The following is an 18,101-nucleotide window of genomic DNA, read 5'->3' as shown; positions in this document are numbered from 1 at the left end:
CCCAGGCAAGAACACAATCCTCTGAGTAGTTCCCTGAAAGAACTTCCATATTTCTTTCAAAGGTAAACAATCCAAAGATAGCCTAAACACGGGACCTCCTTTAGTAAAGGTCACAGCATGCAGCCTAAGCACAGGATTTCCAGCATGGCTGATTTTCTAGTCTGGCTCCCCACACACAGGTCTCTTGAGAATGTGGTGACACCTTCCTGGTTGGCAGGTGCCATAGTGAAGGGCACCAAAGTGATGCAGCAAGCCCACCTGTGTCTCTTCTGAACTGACTTTTCCTTATTTTCCTAGTTAATATGACCCATCACCAATCGAATTCTCCAAAGTCACGAGAATAATGGCTATTTTCATTTCTTTCCTGCTGCTGTGTTAAAATACCCTCAAGAAATGCATTTTGAAGGAGGAAAGGTTCATTTTAGTTCACAGTTCACAGTGTCACAGTCCCCACCACAGTGGGAAAGTCCAGGCAGCAGGAACCTGGAGCAATTGGTCACCTCACATCCATAGAAGCAGAGAAAGATGTATGTGTGCTAATGTTTACCTTGCTTTCAGCACTGTATACAACACAGGGGCCCCTGCCCACAGTCTTCCTACATCAATAAATTAAATCAAGATACCTAGACAGGCATACCCAGAGGCCCATCTCCCAGGAGATTCCTGTCAAGGTGCCAGCACCAAGCATCACAGTGTAGGCATAAGGTTACTGTGCAGTTCAAATCTGTACCCTGCCCCCAATATCTGGTAGTAATCCTTGTTCTGAGAATCTCCTGTCTCAATAATGTATAAACACTGCTCTCCAATTGATCCCAATAAAGCAGTTTACAGCCAGTTGCTGAGCAGGGAAGAGAATAGGGCTGGACTTCCTGCCAGCCAAGGGAGGAGGAGTTAGAGGAGGAAGAGGAGGAGCCACTGACAGAGGTCCAGGTGACATCAGGAGAAGAGCTGGAGCAAGAAAGCTACAAACTGCACGCATCTCTTGGATGTACACTGGGAGGAAGCCAGATTAGTTTAGAGGATTAAGAATAGAGTTAATACTGCTCAGAATTGTGTTGTGAAGCTTGTTAAAAATAATAATAAAATTGAGTCTCCATTTTTTTGTTTGAAAGCCATGTTAAGAGAGAAACTGATAAACATAGTTTTATAAAAATAAATTTAACATCACAGTGATCTCTATAATTTTTTTTCCCTGCATGTATTCTGTAGTATCTCAGCTCCTTAGCATCATCTTGGCTCGCTGCTTTTCTCCCTGTGACACGCCCACCAGAATTCGGACCTGCTTTTCTTCTTTCCCTCCACTGTATCCCTGTCTATCACCTGCACCAGCATCTTCTAGTCCTTAAAGCAATGGCTTTCTAGTGTGGCAGATGGGTAATTCCTGTCTCTTCACTCAGTACCCAGTGTCGGGTGCACTACCGTGCCAAGCACTGTATTATTTGCCAGAGATACCAAGCTGAGCTCTGGCGCATGCTCTCCTGGAGCTTACACACAGTAGTCTGTGCAAGAAAAGCCAGATAAGGCGTGGTCAAGCAGGTGGTGTTCAGATGTCATTCGGATACATGAATGGTAGTATCAAAAGCATGCCGAGGAAAACGGACATTACGGACCAGTGTAGTACTGGACACGTTTTAAAATGCGAAGCCGCTCACTGATTGCTTCAGCATTACGTAGACAAAGCATAGCTGAGGCAGAGGCTCAGTGGTGGGAGTATAAGGCAAACTACAGACATATGTGATGACCTCCGTGTGTATAGCTAGGGCTTGGAATTCACTTGAAAGAAGGGGGGGGGTTGTTTAATAGGAATATTGGTAAGCGAGAGAATTGTGTGGTATTTTTGTTGAAGGTCAGATTATTCCGGAAGCAGTTTTGGATGGGGATCCGTATTTGGTGGGAGAGCTATAATTGGGAGGTTACAGCAGTTAACCCTGATGAGTGATGAGTGCCTGAACAAAAGTCGTGGGCGGGCATGGGGATAGAAGTGGGGGGCAGGTTTGATGAGCACTGAAGAGGGGACCCAGATGGCAGATGAGGAATAGAATTTCCAAGGTGTCTTCCAGGAGATGGAATAGGCCTCAGGGTGCACACAGGAAGGGAGCTGGTATGGCAAGAGCTCTGGTGTCTGTAGGACCTCAGGACTGTTGGGCAAGGCAGGTGCACAGGTCAGGTGCGGGGGAGCTGTAGGTGAGGCGGTGTGGGTGGATCAGGAGTGCCTTGCAGCTGTGAGAGACTAGAAGCCCAGGCAGAGGAGCAATGCCGGTGGAAAACTCCAGCAGGGTTATTTCCGCAGAGAAGGCTTGTAAGGGTGACAGCGTTGCTCAGTAGGGATTGGACCGTGGCAGAAAGGCACCTAAGACAGGAGAAGAAGTCAGAGCTGAAACTTTGTGATTGCTAGAACCTCTAGGAAAGTAGACAGAGCCCTGTGGGCAATGGTGTTTTCGAGGGCTCTTATTTAATGTATAACCTGGCTTTTTAAGTTAAGTAAAAACAAGTCAAGAAAAACCATCCCGTGGAGAGGGAGATGCTGGGCCCTGTCAAGAACTATCTGTCTAAATAAGCTAAGAGTGCCCTGGGCTTTAGAATGTGCAGCCACTTTACGGGGCTACAGTAGCAGCTTCCACGCAGCAGTGAGGGCTTGTTTGTGGGTGGTAGAGTTTAGACCGTGGGGGGAGTGAAGTGTGGTTGCTGCCGTGAAGAAAGTGCTAGAGGACAGTGGGGGCTCTTGACAATGGGTGTGTGTTTTTTTTCACCTCGCTAACATCATCTGTTCTTGTTCTTGGTTTCAAAGGGGCCTTAGAATGTTCTTCTCACTTTTTTTAATGTTAAAAAAAAAATCTTACTACTTTTGGGGGTAAAAGTGATGATGGCCCCATCCCAGCTCTCCTGATAACTTAACCAGCTGTTTAGTATGAGACAACCCCCCATCCCCCGGCCCTCACCCCCATTAGCATTCAGCAAAGTCCCATGAATATCTGTGTTTCTTCTGTAAAACCTGTTTAGTGAGTACCATGTCTGCATATACTCGAACCCCAGACCTTTATTTTCAGTGACACACTGAACAAGTCAGTCTCTTTTTATTCTTTTCCAGACATTGTGTTTATTTGTCGATGTCTCTTGAAACTTAGTGTCTAGGATAGCTGTAAGGAATTGCCAACTAGATCTTTGTTTCCCTAAATTTGAGTCTATCTGATTAAAAGCATACACGCCCTGTCACTCATTGATTCGTTTTCCTACAATAATCATCAGTCTTAACATTTACCATTAATTTACTCTAACAAAGTATTGCTTTAGTTATTATAAATGGTCTCTTTTCTCCTTTGGACTGTGTTATTTCTGGTTTCTCTTGAACAATCTAGATCTGCCCATGCACAGGAGACCCCAGGCTGTCCTTCCAGTAGGGTGGACACTGGCTGGCTGGTTGACCACTGTCAGCTCTGACCCACTCTGCAGTGTCTTACTTGCCAGGCCCCAAGGCTGTCGTGGATGGCAGTTAGAGAGGTGCAGATGCAGGTGTGGCTCCCACTGTGCTAGCACAGCAGGCTCCTTGCTGGTCTGACTTCCCTGAGGCTGACCATGCCTGCCTGGCCTGTGTGATGTCTCCTCCAGTCTTAGGCTCACTGCCGCCTGGGAGGTGCCCTCCGTGGCTCTGCTAATGAGGTGGGAAGAGGCTCAGAGAGGTTTCCTGGTTAGATCCCTGGTCTTATCTCATTCTTCTCCATCTCCATGGCACAGTTTAACCCTTTCTCCACTTATACCACGGTCACATATCCTCCAGATAAAGAGAAAAGATCATGGTCACCACTGGAATCTTGACCTTGTGACCACACAGACTGACCGTGGGTTAGGACTGCTGCATGCGTGTCTGCGACAGATGAAAATGAAGTCTCCGAGGGCTTTACTGCACTCCCAGTAGTCTCGGAACATCATCTTCATAGCCACACATTTCTGCTTCCTTTAGCTTAGTAGATAATTTTACTTGGTTCTCTTTTCAATGCCAAGCCCTGAATCTGCTTCCTAAAATTAGCTTTACGCGAAGAAGTAAACAATATGCTTAGGGTGCCTCAAGCGTATTACCAGGAAATAACTGTGCTTGATTTAAAAAAGAGCTTTCAATGGTGTTTCTTTTGAGTGAATGTACGTGAGGGAATTAACGCTGTACTTAGCCACCTTTCTTTTAGATCCCATATTTGTGTTTCATTTAGTTTGCCTTGCTGTGAGCACTGTGTTGTGATTTGACCGTGACGTGTCTCCCCGCTGGGGTGGGTTGTTTGTTTACCTTCCTCTTTCTTTTAGAACAGTAGAAGAAACTATGTTGTCTTCCCATCTGTCCCCCCTCTCCATGATGTGTGTCCGTTCCGTTGACAGTTATTCAGTTTGGGTTCGTCACCTTATTTGTGGCCTCTTTCCCACTGGCTCCCCTGCTGGCCCTGGTGAACAATATATTGGAAATAAGAGTGGACGCCTGGAAGCTGACAACTCAGTTTAGACGCATGGTGCCAGAAAAAGCTCGGGATATCGGCGCGTGGCAGCCCATCATGCAAGGAATAGCCATCCTGGCTGTGGTGACCAACGTAAGTACTCCTGGGACTCACAGGGTAGGCCTCCCGTTGTTCTCTGTATGGGTTATGGGTGTTTTGCCTGCATTGTATATGGACCACGTGAGTGCTTGGTGCCCAGTGGGGCCAGAAGAGGCAACAGAACCCCGTGGAACCAAAGTTTCAGATGCTTATGAACTGCCGTGTTGGTACTGGGGACAGAACCTGCGTCTTCTGCAAGAACAGCACGTGTTCTTCACCACTGAGCTCTCTCTCTCTAGCCTCTGGTATGGCTTTTGGTTGCTATGCAACCGTCTTTTTCCAATACATTATTGACTCACCACACCAGGACATCTTCCAGAGGTGTCGTTATTGCTCTTTGGCTGAAGGCTTTATCCAAAGACAACTACGTACATATGCTTATGTATGTAACAGAAAAAGCATCATCGCCAAAGAGTGCTTTAAAACGTAGGCAGACATGGGTTCATTGACCGTCGGAGTGCCCTAAAAACATCCCACCATAGATTAGTATATAACCTAAAATGGCATCTTAAAATATTAACTGTAATGAGGGAGGAATTGTCCACCCTAACTGGGTGTTAGTTACCCTCTTGTCTCCAGGGAAGTAAGCTCTTAGGGGAGGTGGGGCGGTCCCCAGGTTGTGGCAGCCTTGTGGCTGCATGCGTCCCAGCTGTGAGAGAACACAAGTGGGTTATATAGCCTGTTACATCGCCTCTACACGTCGCTTATTTGGGCACTGGCCAAGAGGCAGCTCTTAGGTAGAACGGTTCAATGCCATCCCGTCAGAACAGAGCCAGGGTTATTTCTGCCCATATTTCACTACCCATCTCACCAGGCCCAGCTTCCCAAAAAGAAAAAATGATTTTTTTTTCCAATTTTAGTTTCTTAAAGCCACAATTTGCTGAGTCCCCATGAGCTCCTGCAGAAGCGGAAGTGGCCGTCTCCGTCTCAGGCACGGGAGGAGGGGGAAGTGGGCTGTGGAGTCGGATAGATCTCAGTTCCGCTTCCCAGCACCGCAGCTCGAGCTGTGTGATCTTGGTGCTGTGCGCTGCAGAGCCCCACTTTGTATTTGCTAGATGAGTGATTCTGGACTGGGCATAGTTAGGGAAGTCAGTGAGTCACAGCACACACACGGAGCCCTGTCCTCTTTCACATAGCTGCCACTATGTTTGGCTTCGTTCCCTGACATCATTAACGATGACTCCCTGAGGACTCTTGACAGGCACCTCAGAACCAGTCACCTTCCCCCCCCCCCCCCCCGACTGGTTACAATAAAACAAGTTCGCTGTCACCCCCCACCCCCGACAGATTTTTGAATTGCAGGCTGCCTCTAGCTTTGAGGAACTGATAGATTAAATCACTTTCTCTCTCAACCCAAATAGCCCCTACCTTGAACGCCCCCTGTGTTATCAAAATGAAGACTGATGTTTAGAGCCATGACCACAAGGCCTACAGTCATGAAAGCACGAATCTGTCACATCCAATATGCTACAGTACGTTAGGCAGGGCAGGGACACAGATCTGTGTGCTTCGGGAAGACATGCCAGAAAGGTTGGAAACTAAAAGGGTTTTTGTTTGACCTTCAGAAACAAAAAATTGATCTGGTTCAAACCTCTGATTCCTCAAGCATTCTGGAGTGATTATGTTAGACATCTTCTCCCTTTATCTGTACCATGGCTATATCCCATGAGCACAGATGGAGGATTGGCTAGGTTTCCAAAGTACTCTGTGTGTGTGTGTGTGTGTGTGTGTGTGTGTGTGAGAGAGAGAGAGAGAGAGAGAGAGAGAAAGAGAGAATGAGGACACATATGCCCACTGGCTAATTGACTGGGTGGTATTATTTATTATTATTATTATTATTATTATTATTATTATTATTATTATTATTATTATTATTATTATTATATACCCTAGCAAGACCCCTTACTAGGTCTGTGTCATTGATTAAACTATGGGCAACTCTTCGGTCCATACCTTTAGCGCCCATTACACTTATAAAATGAATTATACATATGCATACAGGTAACTATGAAACATATCTGTTACCCCACATATAATACTCACCCCTAAAGCACCCCACATGGTGTCCACAACCCGATGTGCACAAGAGAGAGAAGAGAGGCCACCAGGGTAGGCGACATCAAGCAGGAGTGTGCTGTGACGTCCCTTGAGTTAAACACTGACGGGTCCATAAATAAACACAGCTGACATTGTGGCGCTGTGATAGAGCTTCTGCTATTGAAGAGCGAGTTTAATTTGTTTTAATATAAATGGAACCTGCGTGCAGAGCAGCATAGGAAATGAGGCAAGCTCCAGTGATGTGCGTCCTCGCAACGCATCTCACAGCAGCTGAATTCACCCCTGTCAGAAAGACAAAGATCTTCCTTGCTGGAATTCTTTTTCCTCCCTGAAGTAGATTTTGGGTGATTCTGTAAAAAGATAGCATTGAGCTAAATGACACCAGGAAACTTTCATCTATTGAAATCCGGCAAGAGACCAAAACGCCTTGTCTTACCTCACTGCTAGCAGACAGACACAGATGTACGCATGTGTGTGTGTGTGTGTGCGCGCGCACACACACACACACACACACACACACACACAGATTCTCCAGATCACAGAAAGCAAGGGAGCTGGTTCTGGGGGTGCGGGGAGCCCCATAATTGTTTTCTTGCTTTTCCTGAATCTCGTTGTTGGTTTGTAGCCTCACTGCAACTAAACAGTATGTCCAGGTAAATATGACTAAAATACAGTCTGAGCCAAAAAACTATGCCTATTCTGACTGGCCTAAAGAACATACAACTTCCCCTTTGTCCTTCCCGCGAACCAGTTTCATATTCCAGAGAGTTAAGCCCCAAATTAAAGATCTGTGGGGAAGAGTTCGTGTAGCTCTAAGTGGGCTCGGGTCCCAGTGCATGGCTGCCTGGTGTAGACACAGGCTTAGAGTTGGATCATCCATTCTATGCAGGAACATAGTCAGCTGTGTTATATGATAATTTATGATTTCCGACCTTTATCCCGTTAATCTTTTGGAAGTTCGGATGCTTAGATACTAGGCATTATAAAGCTAGCATTGTTTCCTGGCTGAGTCAATAGAATAAGCCTAATATACTTTTATCAGGCCGTGGATTGTCTAAACAAGTCTAGGATAGCATAGGGGCAGGGAATGTGAGCTTAGTGGCCGTGATATAACTCTGGATCAAGAGGGGTGTGTTTTAATCAGCTTTCATTCTTCTTTGTGAGGAAACAAGTGATTTTTATTTATTTTTTTTTAATCAGTTTTGTATAAATTCTTTATTCCACAAATGAGTTGTCTTATCTTAGGGATATTGACCTTAGTGCTGTCTTACAAGAACGTTCTAACTCTAAACCATGAAAGACTGGGTTGTGTGTGTCCGTGTCCTATCGAGTAGCGCTCTGAGGTTAAGTGGATGTTGTAACTCCGAGCAGCACTGATTTGCACACAGGCTGGGCAAGCTAGTCCCGCCCTACAGTACAGTGGTTCTCAACAAACGGTGTTCGTGTGCTTCACGCGCTCAGCAAGCAGCCATCAGGCCCTCCGCTCAGGCCTTTTAACCTTCCCTGAGAATGGAAGATTTCCCAAAGTGCCCTCTGCGTTAAATATGTATCGCTCACATTGAGAAACTTAACACAGTAAAAGCAGAGGCGCTGTCACACGGAGAGCCACAGCTGCCACGCTAACGTTTCTTTCTCGTTTTCCCCGACATAGGCCATGATCATCGCCTTCACGTCCGACATGATCCCCCGCCTGGTGTACTATTGGTCCTTCTCCATCCCTCCCTATGGGGAGCACACTCACTACACCATGGACGGCTACATTAACAACACTCTCTCCGTCTTCAACATCACCGACTTCAAAAACACGGACAAAGAAAACCCGTACATTGGGCTGGGTAACTACACCTTGTGCAGGCAAGTTCTGGATTTGCCTGTTTAGAAATGTACTTCACCTTGTAAAAGCCTTAGAAAGGCGTTCAGATGGGCACTTCATAACTGATGAAGTAAAGCTGTGATCCTAAGAAATGGAAATAGCTCAGAGTTTTACAAATCAAATCATTCGGCTCTTAGGACTGCCTTATGAGAGTGGAGAGTGTGGCTCAATCAGTAGTTCCTGCCTAGCCATGTACAAAGCCTAAGACCAGGAGTGATGGTGTGTGCCCATCAGTGGAGCCAGCCTGGGACACATAGCAAGTTCAAGGCCAGCCTGGGATACATAGCAAAACTCTCTTTTTTCCATTATATTTTACTGAAATAAAGAGGTACACAGGCTGTCACTCAGCAGCAGAGAGCACTGGCATCCCTCAGGCATGGCACTGGTTGGGTTCCCTCCCCCCCCCACCCCCCCCCACCCCCCTAGCAGTGCTAGGAAAGAGAACAGGCCACCTTTGTCATTCAAGGAGAACCTAAGGCTAATGATGACACACTGGCAGCAAAGACGTAAAGCCTGATGCAGGGAGGTCTCTGATGTGCTCTGCATCGGCGGTTAAGAAAGTCAGCAACTACAGAGAGTGCACACGAGCTCACTTATCAGTCGGGAATTTGTTGAACACGTAGGCCATGGAAATCTGTTTTCTCCAGTACAGATTCTTAAGCCCAAATTCACTTCAAAGCCATTTTGATTCAGCTTTTCAGTCACATAACCAAAGAAGTCAGACAAGGCTAAAGCAACTCTTCCAAGCGCTCTGCTTGTTCTGACTGTACATAATGCTGATCCCAGTCACTGCCTTCCCATAGATCTAATAGTTTACAGCCAGGAAGTTAGAAGTGCGCCGAGGAAGCCAACAGGAGTGAGCTGGCTGGCTTACCTAGGCAGGACTGGGTAGTATGGGCCAGTCGGACATAACGGACCTAATCCCCAAGGTCGCTAAATCACTTTATGTCATCTCAGAAAGCATAGATAAAGCCTTGGGGAAAATATGAAAATGTTGCTTTATAAAGATGCACCCTGTTTTACACAGCTGGAATCCACCATTTTCTGGCCACATGCTCATTAAGTTACTATAGGATAGTTTTCTTCTAATATTTGATACCAAACTGAACTTCAGATGAAACGTTTGTGATGTCAACTTTAAAAAAAAAAAAAAAAATTACAAGCCGAGCCTGGTGGTGCACACCTTTACTCCCAGCACTCGGGAGGCAGAGGCAGGTGGATCACTGTGAGTTCGAGGCCAACCTGGTCTAGGACAGCCAGGGCTACACAGAGAAGCCCTATCTCAAATAACCAAAAAAAAAAAAAAAATTGCATCCAAGATACTGGTTTCAAATCAGGCCCTTGTTGACAATACTAATCAAAACTGCTTGTCTCCTAATCTGCCTGGTTGTGTCTCCAGGTACCGTGACTTCCGGAACCCGCCTGGGCACCCGCAAGAATACAAACACAACATCTACTATTGGCATGTGATTGCTGCCAAGCTGGCTTTTATCATTGTCATGGAGGTGAGAGAACTGTGCTCCGAGATGGCCTGTGGCCGTGCATATTCGTGGGTCACCTATGAGGTCCTTTAAGTATCACCAGCTCTATAAAAATGTATACTCCTGCCTCCTTACTTGCTAATGACTGCTTTAGGATGTGGCCTAACCAGGTTTGGCCCGAGACTAGACTGTGCATAACACTCCCAATGAAATAGCTGTGCCTGTGTCGAGGGAGAGTCACTTCCGCCATTACCATATTCACTGGGTGCCTTTCGTACCTTGGGGCACTCTGCACAACATGGTGGATTGTGGAAGGCCTCTGCCCCGGGCAGCTATGATGCTCACAAGCTCCTCATAGCACTTTGCTTTCTCTTTCTCTCGAATTAACACTGAGAAAAAGCAACACAACTGTAGACTGTCGGCCTAGCCAGTGTCTCGCTCAGAGCAGATAACTCATAGCAAATTTCAGAGCCTCTGAATTTGTTGTGCAAAGAAAGAAATCAACCCTTGCTTGTTTGAGCTGCTACACAGGTACGTTTTCTGCCAAATGTAAACACCAATCCAGACAACTCTGAGGCTTTGCAGTCTGATTTAAAAAATAACAAAAAAAAAAGCGAAGAAGAGGAACACTGTAATGGACGGAAGCTGTCGGCCACGGAGCAGAACGCATGACGTACGTCATAAAGGAAGACGCAGCTCATCCGAGAGAGGAAGCAGGCGGCTGACGAAGAAAACCAAGAATGAGGGAGGATTCTCCGCAGCAACAGTGGGGGCTGGAAACGAAACGTCAGATGAGGAACCCTTCCCTAACTCCTGAGAGGCTAGAAGAGTCTAGATCAGTGGTTCTCAACCTAGGAACTGAGACACCGCAAAATTTACACTTGTGGAGTGGCGACAAAAATACATTTATGGTTGGGGGGGTTCCTAAGGCCATGGGAGATAATGTGTTTTCTGGTGGTCATGGCCCACAGGTTGAGAACCGTTGGCCTAGATTCTAAACTCAAGACAAGCCTAGACACAGAGAGGAAAACTGTCCAATACAGTGTCATGTTTCTTCCAGACCTGTGGAGGCACAGGTGCCCGACCCCTGTGGGTCGCAGGACAGCTGGAGCTCCACCGTGAGACACTGTCTCTAAAAACAGCCAACAACAACAGAAGGAAAACTAAGGCCATTCTGACTGGCTCCTAGATACAGAGGTCTTCACAGAATGTGTAAAATGAAGCCACAGGATATTTTTAAATGACAGCATCACGTGAACCATATTGACTTTAACCCAGAAATGAAACCCACCTGTGACCGACCGCCTCTGTGGCACCCGCACCCATCACACTTGTTGCCACAGCCTGTGGCCCTCAGCAGCTCCACTCCACTGTTCTTCGTCAAGTGACATCAGGGTCCCTAAAGGCAGTGGTTGCCCCCCCACCCCGCTCCCTTCCTCCCCTCCCTCCTCTCCCTCCTCTCTCCACTCTGTCCTAAGAACTTATCTGCTCTGTCTGTAGTGACTGTAGTGTCTGCCCTGTGGTGAATTCCTTGAACAGCCTCCGCCCATGTGACATAGCTGTCAGCACCAACACAGCCCGCCTCTCGCTTTCCCATGAAGCTTCTTCACTTAGCTTTGGGGAAACACTTGTTTTGTTTGTTTTAAGCACAAAGAGAAGTCTAGGAAAGTTAGGATGATACAGGGGTCAATGCAGCAAAAGAAAGTAACAATTATAGACAATAGATGCCAGATAGCGGATTGCTGAAGGAAGATCTGCGTGCTCTGAGGGGGAAGTGGATGTCTATCAACGGCAGAGGCCTTTATCAGTCCACCTTCGGCTGCAGACAGGTCATCGGTACCCAAAATAAAAAGGAAACTGCAGAGTAAAGGTGCACTCTAGACCACCCGGGCCTCGCTGACACCCACCCAACACTGCTCCCAGGGTAACGCGCACATTCCTCTCAACAGCGCAGCACCCCCAGGGCCTGCCACCCAGGAAGCTGCGAAACAAGTCTCAGCACATGCTTGAAAATTAAAATCATATCAAGTGGCTTTTCTGAGTACAGTGCAATTAAGTGAGAAATTAATCAGAGAAATTTGGGGAGGCACGCGTGTGCACAGAAATTAAACAACATATTCTCAATCAACTAACAAATCAGTAAATATATTAAGAAGGGCTTTTTCCCCTCCTCCTTCTTTTTAAACTTTTAAGCAGATGATACCGGAAACAAATGTGCCAAAACCCATGGAATATAATGAAGGTGGTACTGAGGCAAGTTTAAATCAGCGGCTACATCAGATTAGCAGGAACATCTCAAAGAGCTCCTGTCCTCACGCCTCAAAGATGAGGAGAACGAGCTGCTCAGCCCGAGCCCAGCGCTTTCTGATTGGTTGTCTCCAGGCAGCTGCCTTAGTTCCAGAGTGTCCTCATAACCAGCTATAGGCTACCCTAGACCCGCCCTCTGCTCCAAACACAGTCCGCTTTGCACAATAACATCTTCGTCTAGCCAGCCGCTCAGGACGGAGTTCCTGGAGCCCTTCCGCCTCCACTTCCGCCTCCACTTCCGCCTCCACTTCCGCTTCTCTCATCCCAACACCCAAGCCTGATGGCTTTGCCCTCAACAGTAGACCACTGGCCACTTCTTGCAGTCTTTCCCACCTTTACCTCATATAGGCCAGCTTTGTATTGCTATAACAATACTGGCAGGTTTACTTTGGCTGATAGTTTCCATGGTAACCTGCTTGCTGCCTTAGGCCCTAAACTGAGATCACACCCCCAAATCAGGAGAACGCTATGGAGAGGAAGCTTCTCCCCTCGCGGCAGCCAATAGGTAGAAAATAAGAAAGGCCCAACATCCCCTTCAAGCATACATGTGCCCTTCTAAGCTTCTTCTGCTGACCCCCTTCAATTGCATCGCAAGCTGGGAGCTCACCTTCGCATAAGGTTTTAGAGAAACCAAGGTTCGCCAGGCCAGAGCCACCATCATTCTTGCCTGGCTGGACCCTGGTTTCTGCCTGGAGACTACTGTGTTCTGACCTTAGAGTAAAAGCCAGAGTCCCTGCTGTCGCGTGCCCAGCCATGTCTGTGGCTGTCACTGCCCCTTATCCTTCCAGCCTCGCTATTCCAGACCACGTTCTGGAAGCTTCCCCTGCCCAGACTCTGCCCTTCTGATACCAGCATGACTCGTTCCCTTAAACCTCTTGCTGAGTAATATATGTGCAAATTACTACTGTGATGTGTTCAGCGTGCTGTTGCACTCAGTGAGGTTTACTTGTTCCTGGTCCTCCCACCGCTCTAAGCACTGTTGGACCCTAGGCACAATCCATTCTTTAATATTTTTATGGGCATTCTTCTTTAACTCTTTTGTACATGAAACAGAGGGACTTCAGGATGATGATTAACAAAAGAAAAATTTAATGCCATTAGCAGTCACAGAAATGCAGAGTAAGACCAAAGGTCAGAAAATTGGCCAAAAAAAAAAAAAAAAAGTGACAAGACGGGAGCATAGCTGAAGCTGCCTGGCCCTACTGTTGTGGTGCAAGCTAAGCAGGTGCAATTGCTCCTGAAAGTTATTTATCTTGTAAACCTAGGTAATGATTTGACCATGTGCCTCAGCAGTGCCCCCTATAGCTTCCTGCTCTTTAGACACAGAGGATGTGGATGTTTCACTACACATTGACCACAGCACTGCTAAACTGAAACTGGGTACCAGGCCAATGCCTAGGCTGCAGGAACAAATGTCACAGGGCACCCAGGAGCATTACACAACTGCGGAAGTAAATGAAACGGCTATGGAAGTGGCAGGGAAGAATTTTAGGAAAAAGGGTATTTTCCCAAAATCTATATTGAGGGGCTAGAAAGATCGTCCAGCAGTTAAGAGTACTTGCTGTCCTTGCAGAGGGCCCTGGGACGGTTCCCAGCACCCACATGGCAGCTCACAACCTCTGTAACTGCAGTTCCAGGGGCTCTGATGCCTCTTTCTAGACTGCACGGGATGTACACACATGGTATACATATACATACAGGAAACACACACACATAAAAGATAAATAAGTCCTGTTTTTTGAAAGACTATGGAATACTGTTTTTATAAAGCTCAAATCAACTAAGAGCACATATGTTATTGGTGAGTGCATACATATTTTGGTATTTTCCTTTATAGAAACATATATATACACTTACACATATAAGATAGCATTTATAGGATTAGGAAGAAGCACACACAAAATACAACAGCACTGCGAGTGGTCTGACTTTTTAAACTAATGGAGGGTTTGCATTTTATTTTATTTTTTACCATGTAGCCCAGACTGACATCAGGCTTGGTCTCCCATGTACTGGAGTAGTGGTACATATATGGATGAGATTACACACACTGGGATACACTCCATGGTGACGTAACACAGTACAGCCGACCACTGACAGGTCGTGCCTATACCCGGCTGCTTTAAGACTAAGCGGCTACAGTGTCTGCCCTGTCCAAACACTCCGCCATGCTGACAAGGGACTCTGTGAGGAGCTCTGTACCCCTCTGACAGCGTCTTCCCTCTCTCCCGCAGCACATCATCTACTCGGTGAAGTTTTTCATTTCGTATGCAATTCCAGACGTGTCAAAAATCACGAAAAGCAAGATCAAGAGGGAGAAATACCTCACGCAAAAGCTGCTTCATGAGAGCCACCTCAAAGACCTGACCAAGAACATGGGGCTCATAGCCGAGAGAATGGGAGGAGTAGTTGACAACAGCCTGCGACCAAAACTCGAATGAAGGACAGCTCTGTGTCCTGAGAAGCACTTTAAGAGTAATTAGCTGTCAGGCGTGCCATGAGTCACTAAAGGGCGCGTTGACGTCCAGCCTCGTCTTAGGCAAACTGAGTCTTCACTGTGCCTATTTCCACCTGTATTTTTTTTTTTTCCAGTTCCAGCTAGCAGTGCAGGAACCGGAAACCAGAAAACTTAGATCAAGAAGGGCATAAAACTACCTACCAGGAACACCTGAATGTGTTCCCTTTTTTTTTTTTTTTTATAAATTGGAATTTTCGTAACAGATTTTCCAGTCTCAAAAGCAGCACTCCTTTCCTGTGCTTAATTTTGCATTTTGCCAAATCTATCCCAGATGTATTTCGTCCTGACAGTACCATCGCCAAAGACCAGGCATACCTCAGCCTTAATCGCTTTTTGTGTTATCGACAATTAGCCGCTCAGAACTCGGTTTGGGTGTGGTTGCCTTATCAGGTGCCAGGTAGACTCCAGAGTTCACGGGATTTCAGTGTCTTACTAAAGCCTCGAGGAAGGAGGCTTCGCTGCATAAGAGCGAGCCTCCGCCCTCACTTCAGACTGTATTTCCACCTCCAAGATGGGCCTGAATGCTGAGGGTATTGAAGGAAGCCCGCCTCTTGTTACGTCACAGTGACACCTACAGCACTCCCAGCATGCTCTGGGCCTGATCAACGCTGGACTGCTCTGCAGATCTTAAGGGGGTAAGATGAGAAAGTAGGACGGTTAATTTACCTCTTCTTGTTATGTACGTTTCTTGGGAAGATGATAATCAAAATGATAGTGGCCGTGTTGCTATCCACAAGATGGCTGCAAAGTTAAACTCATCATACTGACACGGAAGGAAGGCACTACCAATCACTGAGGGCCTTCTGCTCGTCTCGTTTTTAAAGGCTGGTGGCCCGGTGACACTGGGCATGGTCAGAGCAGCAGCCAGCAACCCAATCACTAGCCATGCCCCATGATCCTTGTGTGGCCAGCGTCACTCACTGGGAATCCTCCTGACTTTTCTGTTTGGCTCCATTCCTTTCCTAGGCCTGCTAACTCATATGTAATCACAGCTGTGCTGGAGACAGGTCCACCCCCAACCCTCCCACCCCCACCCCCAGATTATTGCCCTTCGAGGAAGGAGACCCCCCCTAGCTGCCTCTGAGGCCATCAGGCAGTTGACGAGGAGAGCTGGTTTCTCGGCTGCTGGCTTGCTGCTACACTGGCCTACGCCTCTGCTTCCTGGTGCCTTGCCCTGCCTGCTGCTCCACTGAGCACTTTTCTCTGCAGCCTGTACGTGCTCAGCTTTTCCTCCAGCACATCTGGAGGAGACATGGTTATACCTTGCACCCTCGACTGATAACGGCTGGGTGAAGAAGGGAGGGGCCTGCCTCACACCATCTGGGATGGGCCTCTGCTGACTGGGGTGGTGTGAAATGCCTGGGTGTCCGGGAGCCAAGCCAAGGAAAGTGAACAGTTTCAGAGGCCTCCGCCTGAAGGCTGAGCTTTAACTCCAGCAGTGTTTTAAATGCCTGCCAGGCACGGGTTAATGGAAGCAACAGCATGGTTGTCAAAGCAGTGCCCTGGGCTTTTGGGTGGGACCGTTTCCCAACCCCCTTCTACTGCCTGCCATGCAGTGTCAAACAGAGCTGACATAGAAATGACTGCCTTCCCCTCTGAGGGATGTTGTCACTCCACAGCTCAAACCAAGTGCCACTCCCTGTCCCCACCCAGACTGCCCTGGAGGTCTCACTCCATTACCTCTCTCTCCAGAGCCTGTGCTTAGTTCCTGAGGATGGGAAGGCACTCGCATCTCTCTTCCCTTCCATCCTTTGCATACACAATGAACACTTCAAATGCAAAGTGCATTTATTCATCTGTATCCCCCAGCCAAGAACTCCCTCCACAGTGTAGAAAGTGCCACTGTGGACAGGAAAAGAAAACAACAACAAAGAACCCTGCTTTTCTCGAGGGATCTAATGGCACCAGAATGCTGAAAGGCTGCAGTGAGCCCGAGGGTCTCCTGGTGTCAGCATCACTCCTGTGAGGCCTGTGCCCAGTTGGTGAAGGGGAGGGGAGCAGGGGACACCTGCAGTGTCAGTCTGCAACTGCCAGTGACCGTAGGGTAGCCCCCCAGGCCCAGGAAAACCAAGAGCATGACAGTAGCCAGTGAGAGAAGGGCCTGGTCCATCCGCCTGTCCAGCATGAACCACTAGAGAAGTTTTTATCTTTTTGTAAATGCCTTTAAACTTTAATGGATTAAAGCGGTAGACCCAATACTCAGGGGATTTTTCTTTAAATGTTCCTTGGATCCTTTTAAGTATTCCAGTAGAAATAGAAGGCCGGAATTTGTCTTGAGTTTCAACAAGGCTGTCTGGTGATGAGCTTGTCAAATGTTCCCCTTTGTAGCGCTCATGGGTCCTGAGTTTCATAGGACAAGGACAGGATGTGGTGTTAACACACGTCTTGTGCGCTCCTTGCGTTTCTGTTGTGTTTAAAAAGTGAAAGCGGTGCACAGCATAACTATGAAAAGGGACTGAGATCTATCAGTGTAGCGTTTGTAACTGATGTTTGTTAATTTCTATGCATTTTAATATTTTTTAATTATGAGCATTTTAATAAATTCAGTTTTACAAACAATCCTGTGTCCTAACTAGATTTGTCTTGTGATTCCTTAAAAAAAAACTTTAACATTTCTGAGATTTGCCAGTAACTAGCTAAGCATAACTTAAATAATGGATGTACACTTCTGTATAGATTTATCTAAAATTGCTTTTCATGGCCCATGATTATATGAGCTTTAAGACTGGGGATAGGAGTTCCAGCCAGGGTAGCTGTTAGAGATGAACTGAGCCTGCAGATCCAGGGGAACTCACCCGCTCACCTGGCCAGGTACCCTCGAGCACCGTGAGATGATACCCTCCTTCCTTCACCATCTTTGGGTTGTTTTGAGATGAGTCACACTGTACCCCAGGCTGGTCTCGCCCTCTCAAATCCTGAGACTACACGTGAGCCACACACCTGGCTCCTGAATGCCCTGCAGAGTGGCACTAATAAGGAACTGTGTCTTATGAGCGCTGTAAGCACAGCACAGGGTTACTTACAAGGTAACTTCTCCACAAAGCACCCCCTTCTCAACGGGGAGCCCCTCAGGAACCCATCATAGGATGCAAAGTTTAGAGAGTTTTAAATGTTTTAAAGATAATCTTCAGAAGACAAGGCAGATAAATAGATGCATCCAGCACTCATTTTTTTTTTAATCTTCTTCACAGAGGAACTAAAGGTACAGGTGGTGACTGGGCTCTGAAAACGAACAGGAGATTGGAATCTTAAAAAATTGAAAGATGTGGGGCATGGTATCACCCTGG

General features: G+C 47.0%; 1 protein-coding gene across 2 annotated transcripts in view; it reads left to right on the top strand.

Moving 5' to 3' along the window:
- Positions 1 to 17,373, top strand: part of ANO6 (anoctamin 6) — a 172,963-nt gene extending 155,590 nt beyond the window's left edge. For both annotated transcript variants that reach the window (XM_084748943.1, XM_084748942.1), the window contains 4 exons: positions 4,366 to 4,571; positions 8,287 to 8,489; positions 9,908 to 10,013; positions 14,531 to 17,373. In XM_084748943.1, coding sequence (XP_084605069.1) covers positions 4,366 to 4,571; positions 8,287 to 8,489; positions 9,908 to 10,013; positions 14,531 to 14,737 — 722 coding nt within the window. In that variant the 3' untranslated portion in view covers positions 14,738 to 17,373. The remainder of the gene's footprint in view (positions 1 to 4,365; positions 4,572 to 8,286; positions 8,490 to 9,907; positions 10,014 to 14,530) is intronic.
- Positions 17,374 to 18,101: the final 728 nt, after the last annotated feature.

The sequence above is a fragment of the Acomys minous genome (genome assembly GCF_964271855.1).
Source record: "Acomys minous genome assembly, chromosome: 12".
In the NCBI taxonomy this organism is placed as follows: domain Eukaryota; kingdom Metazoa; phylum Chordata; class Mammalia; order Rodentia; family Muridae; genus Acomys; species Acomys minous.
The sequence above is the reverse complement of the archived record's forward strand: the minus strand, read 5'-3'. Positions and strand labels throughout refer to the sequence as shown.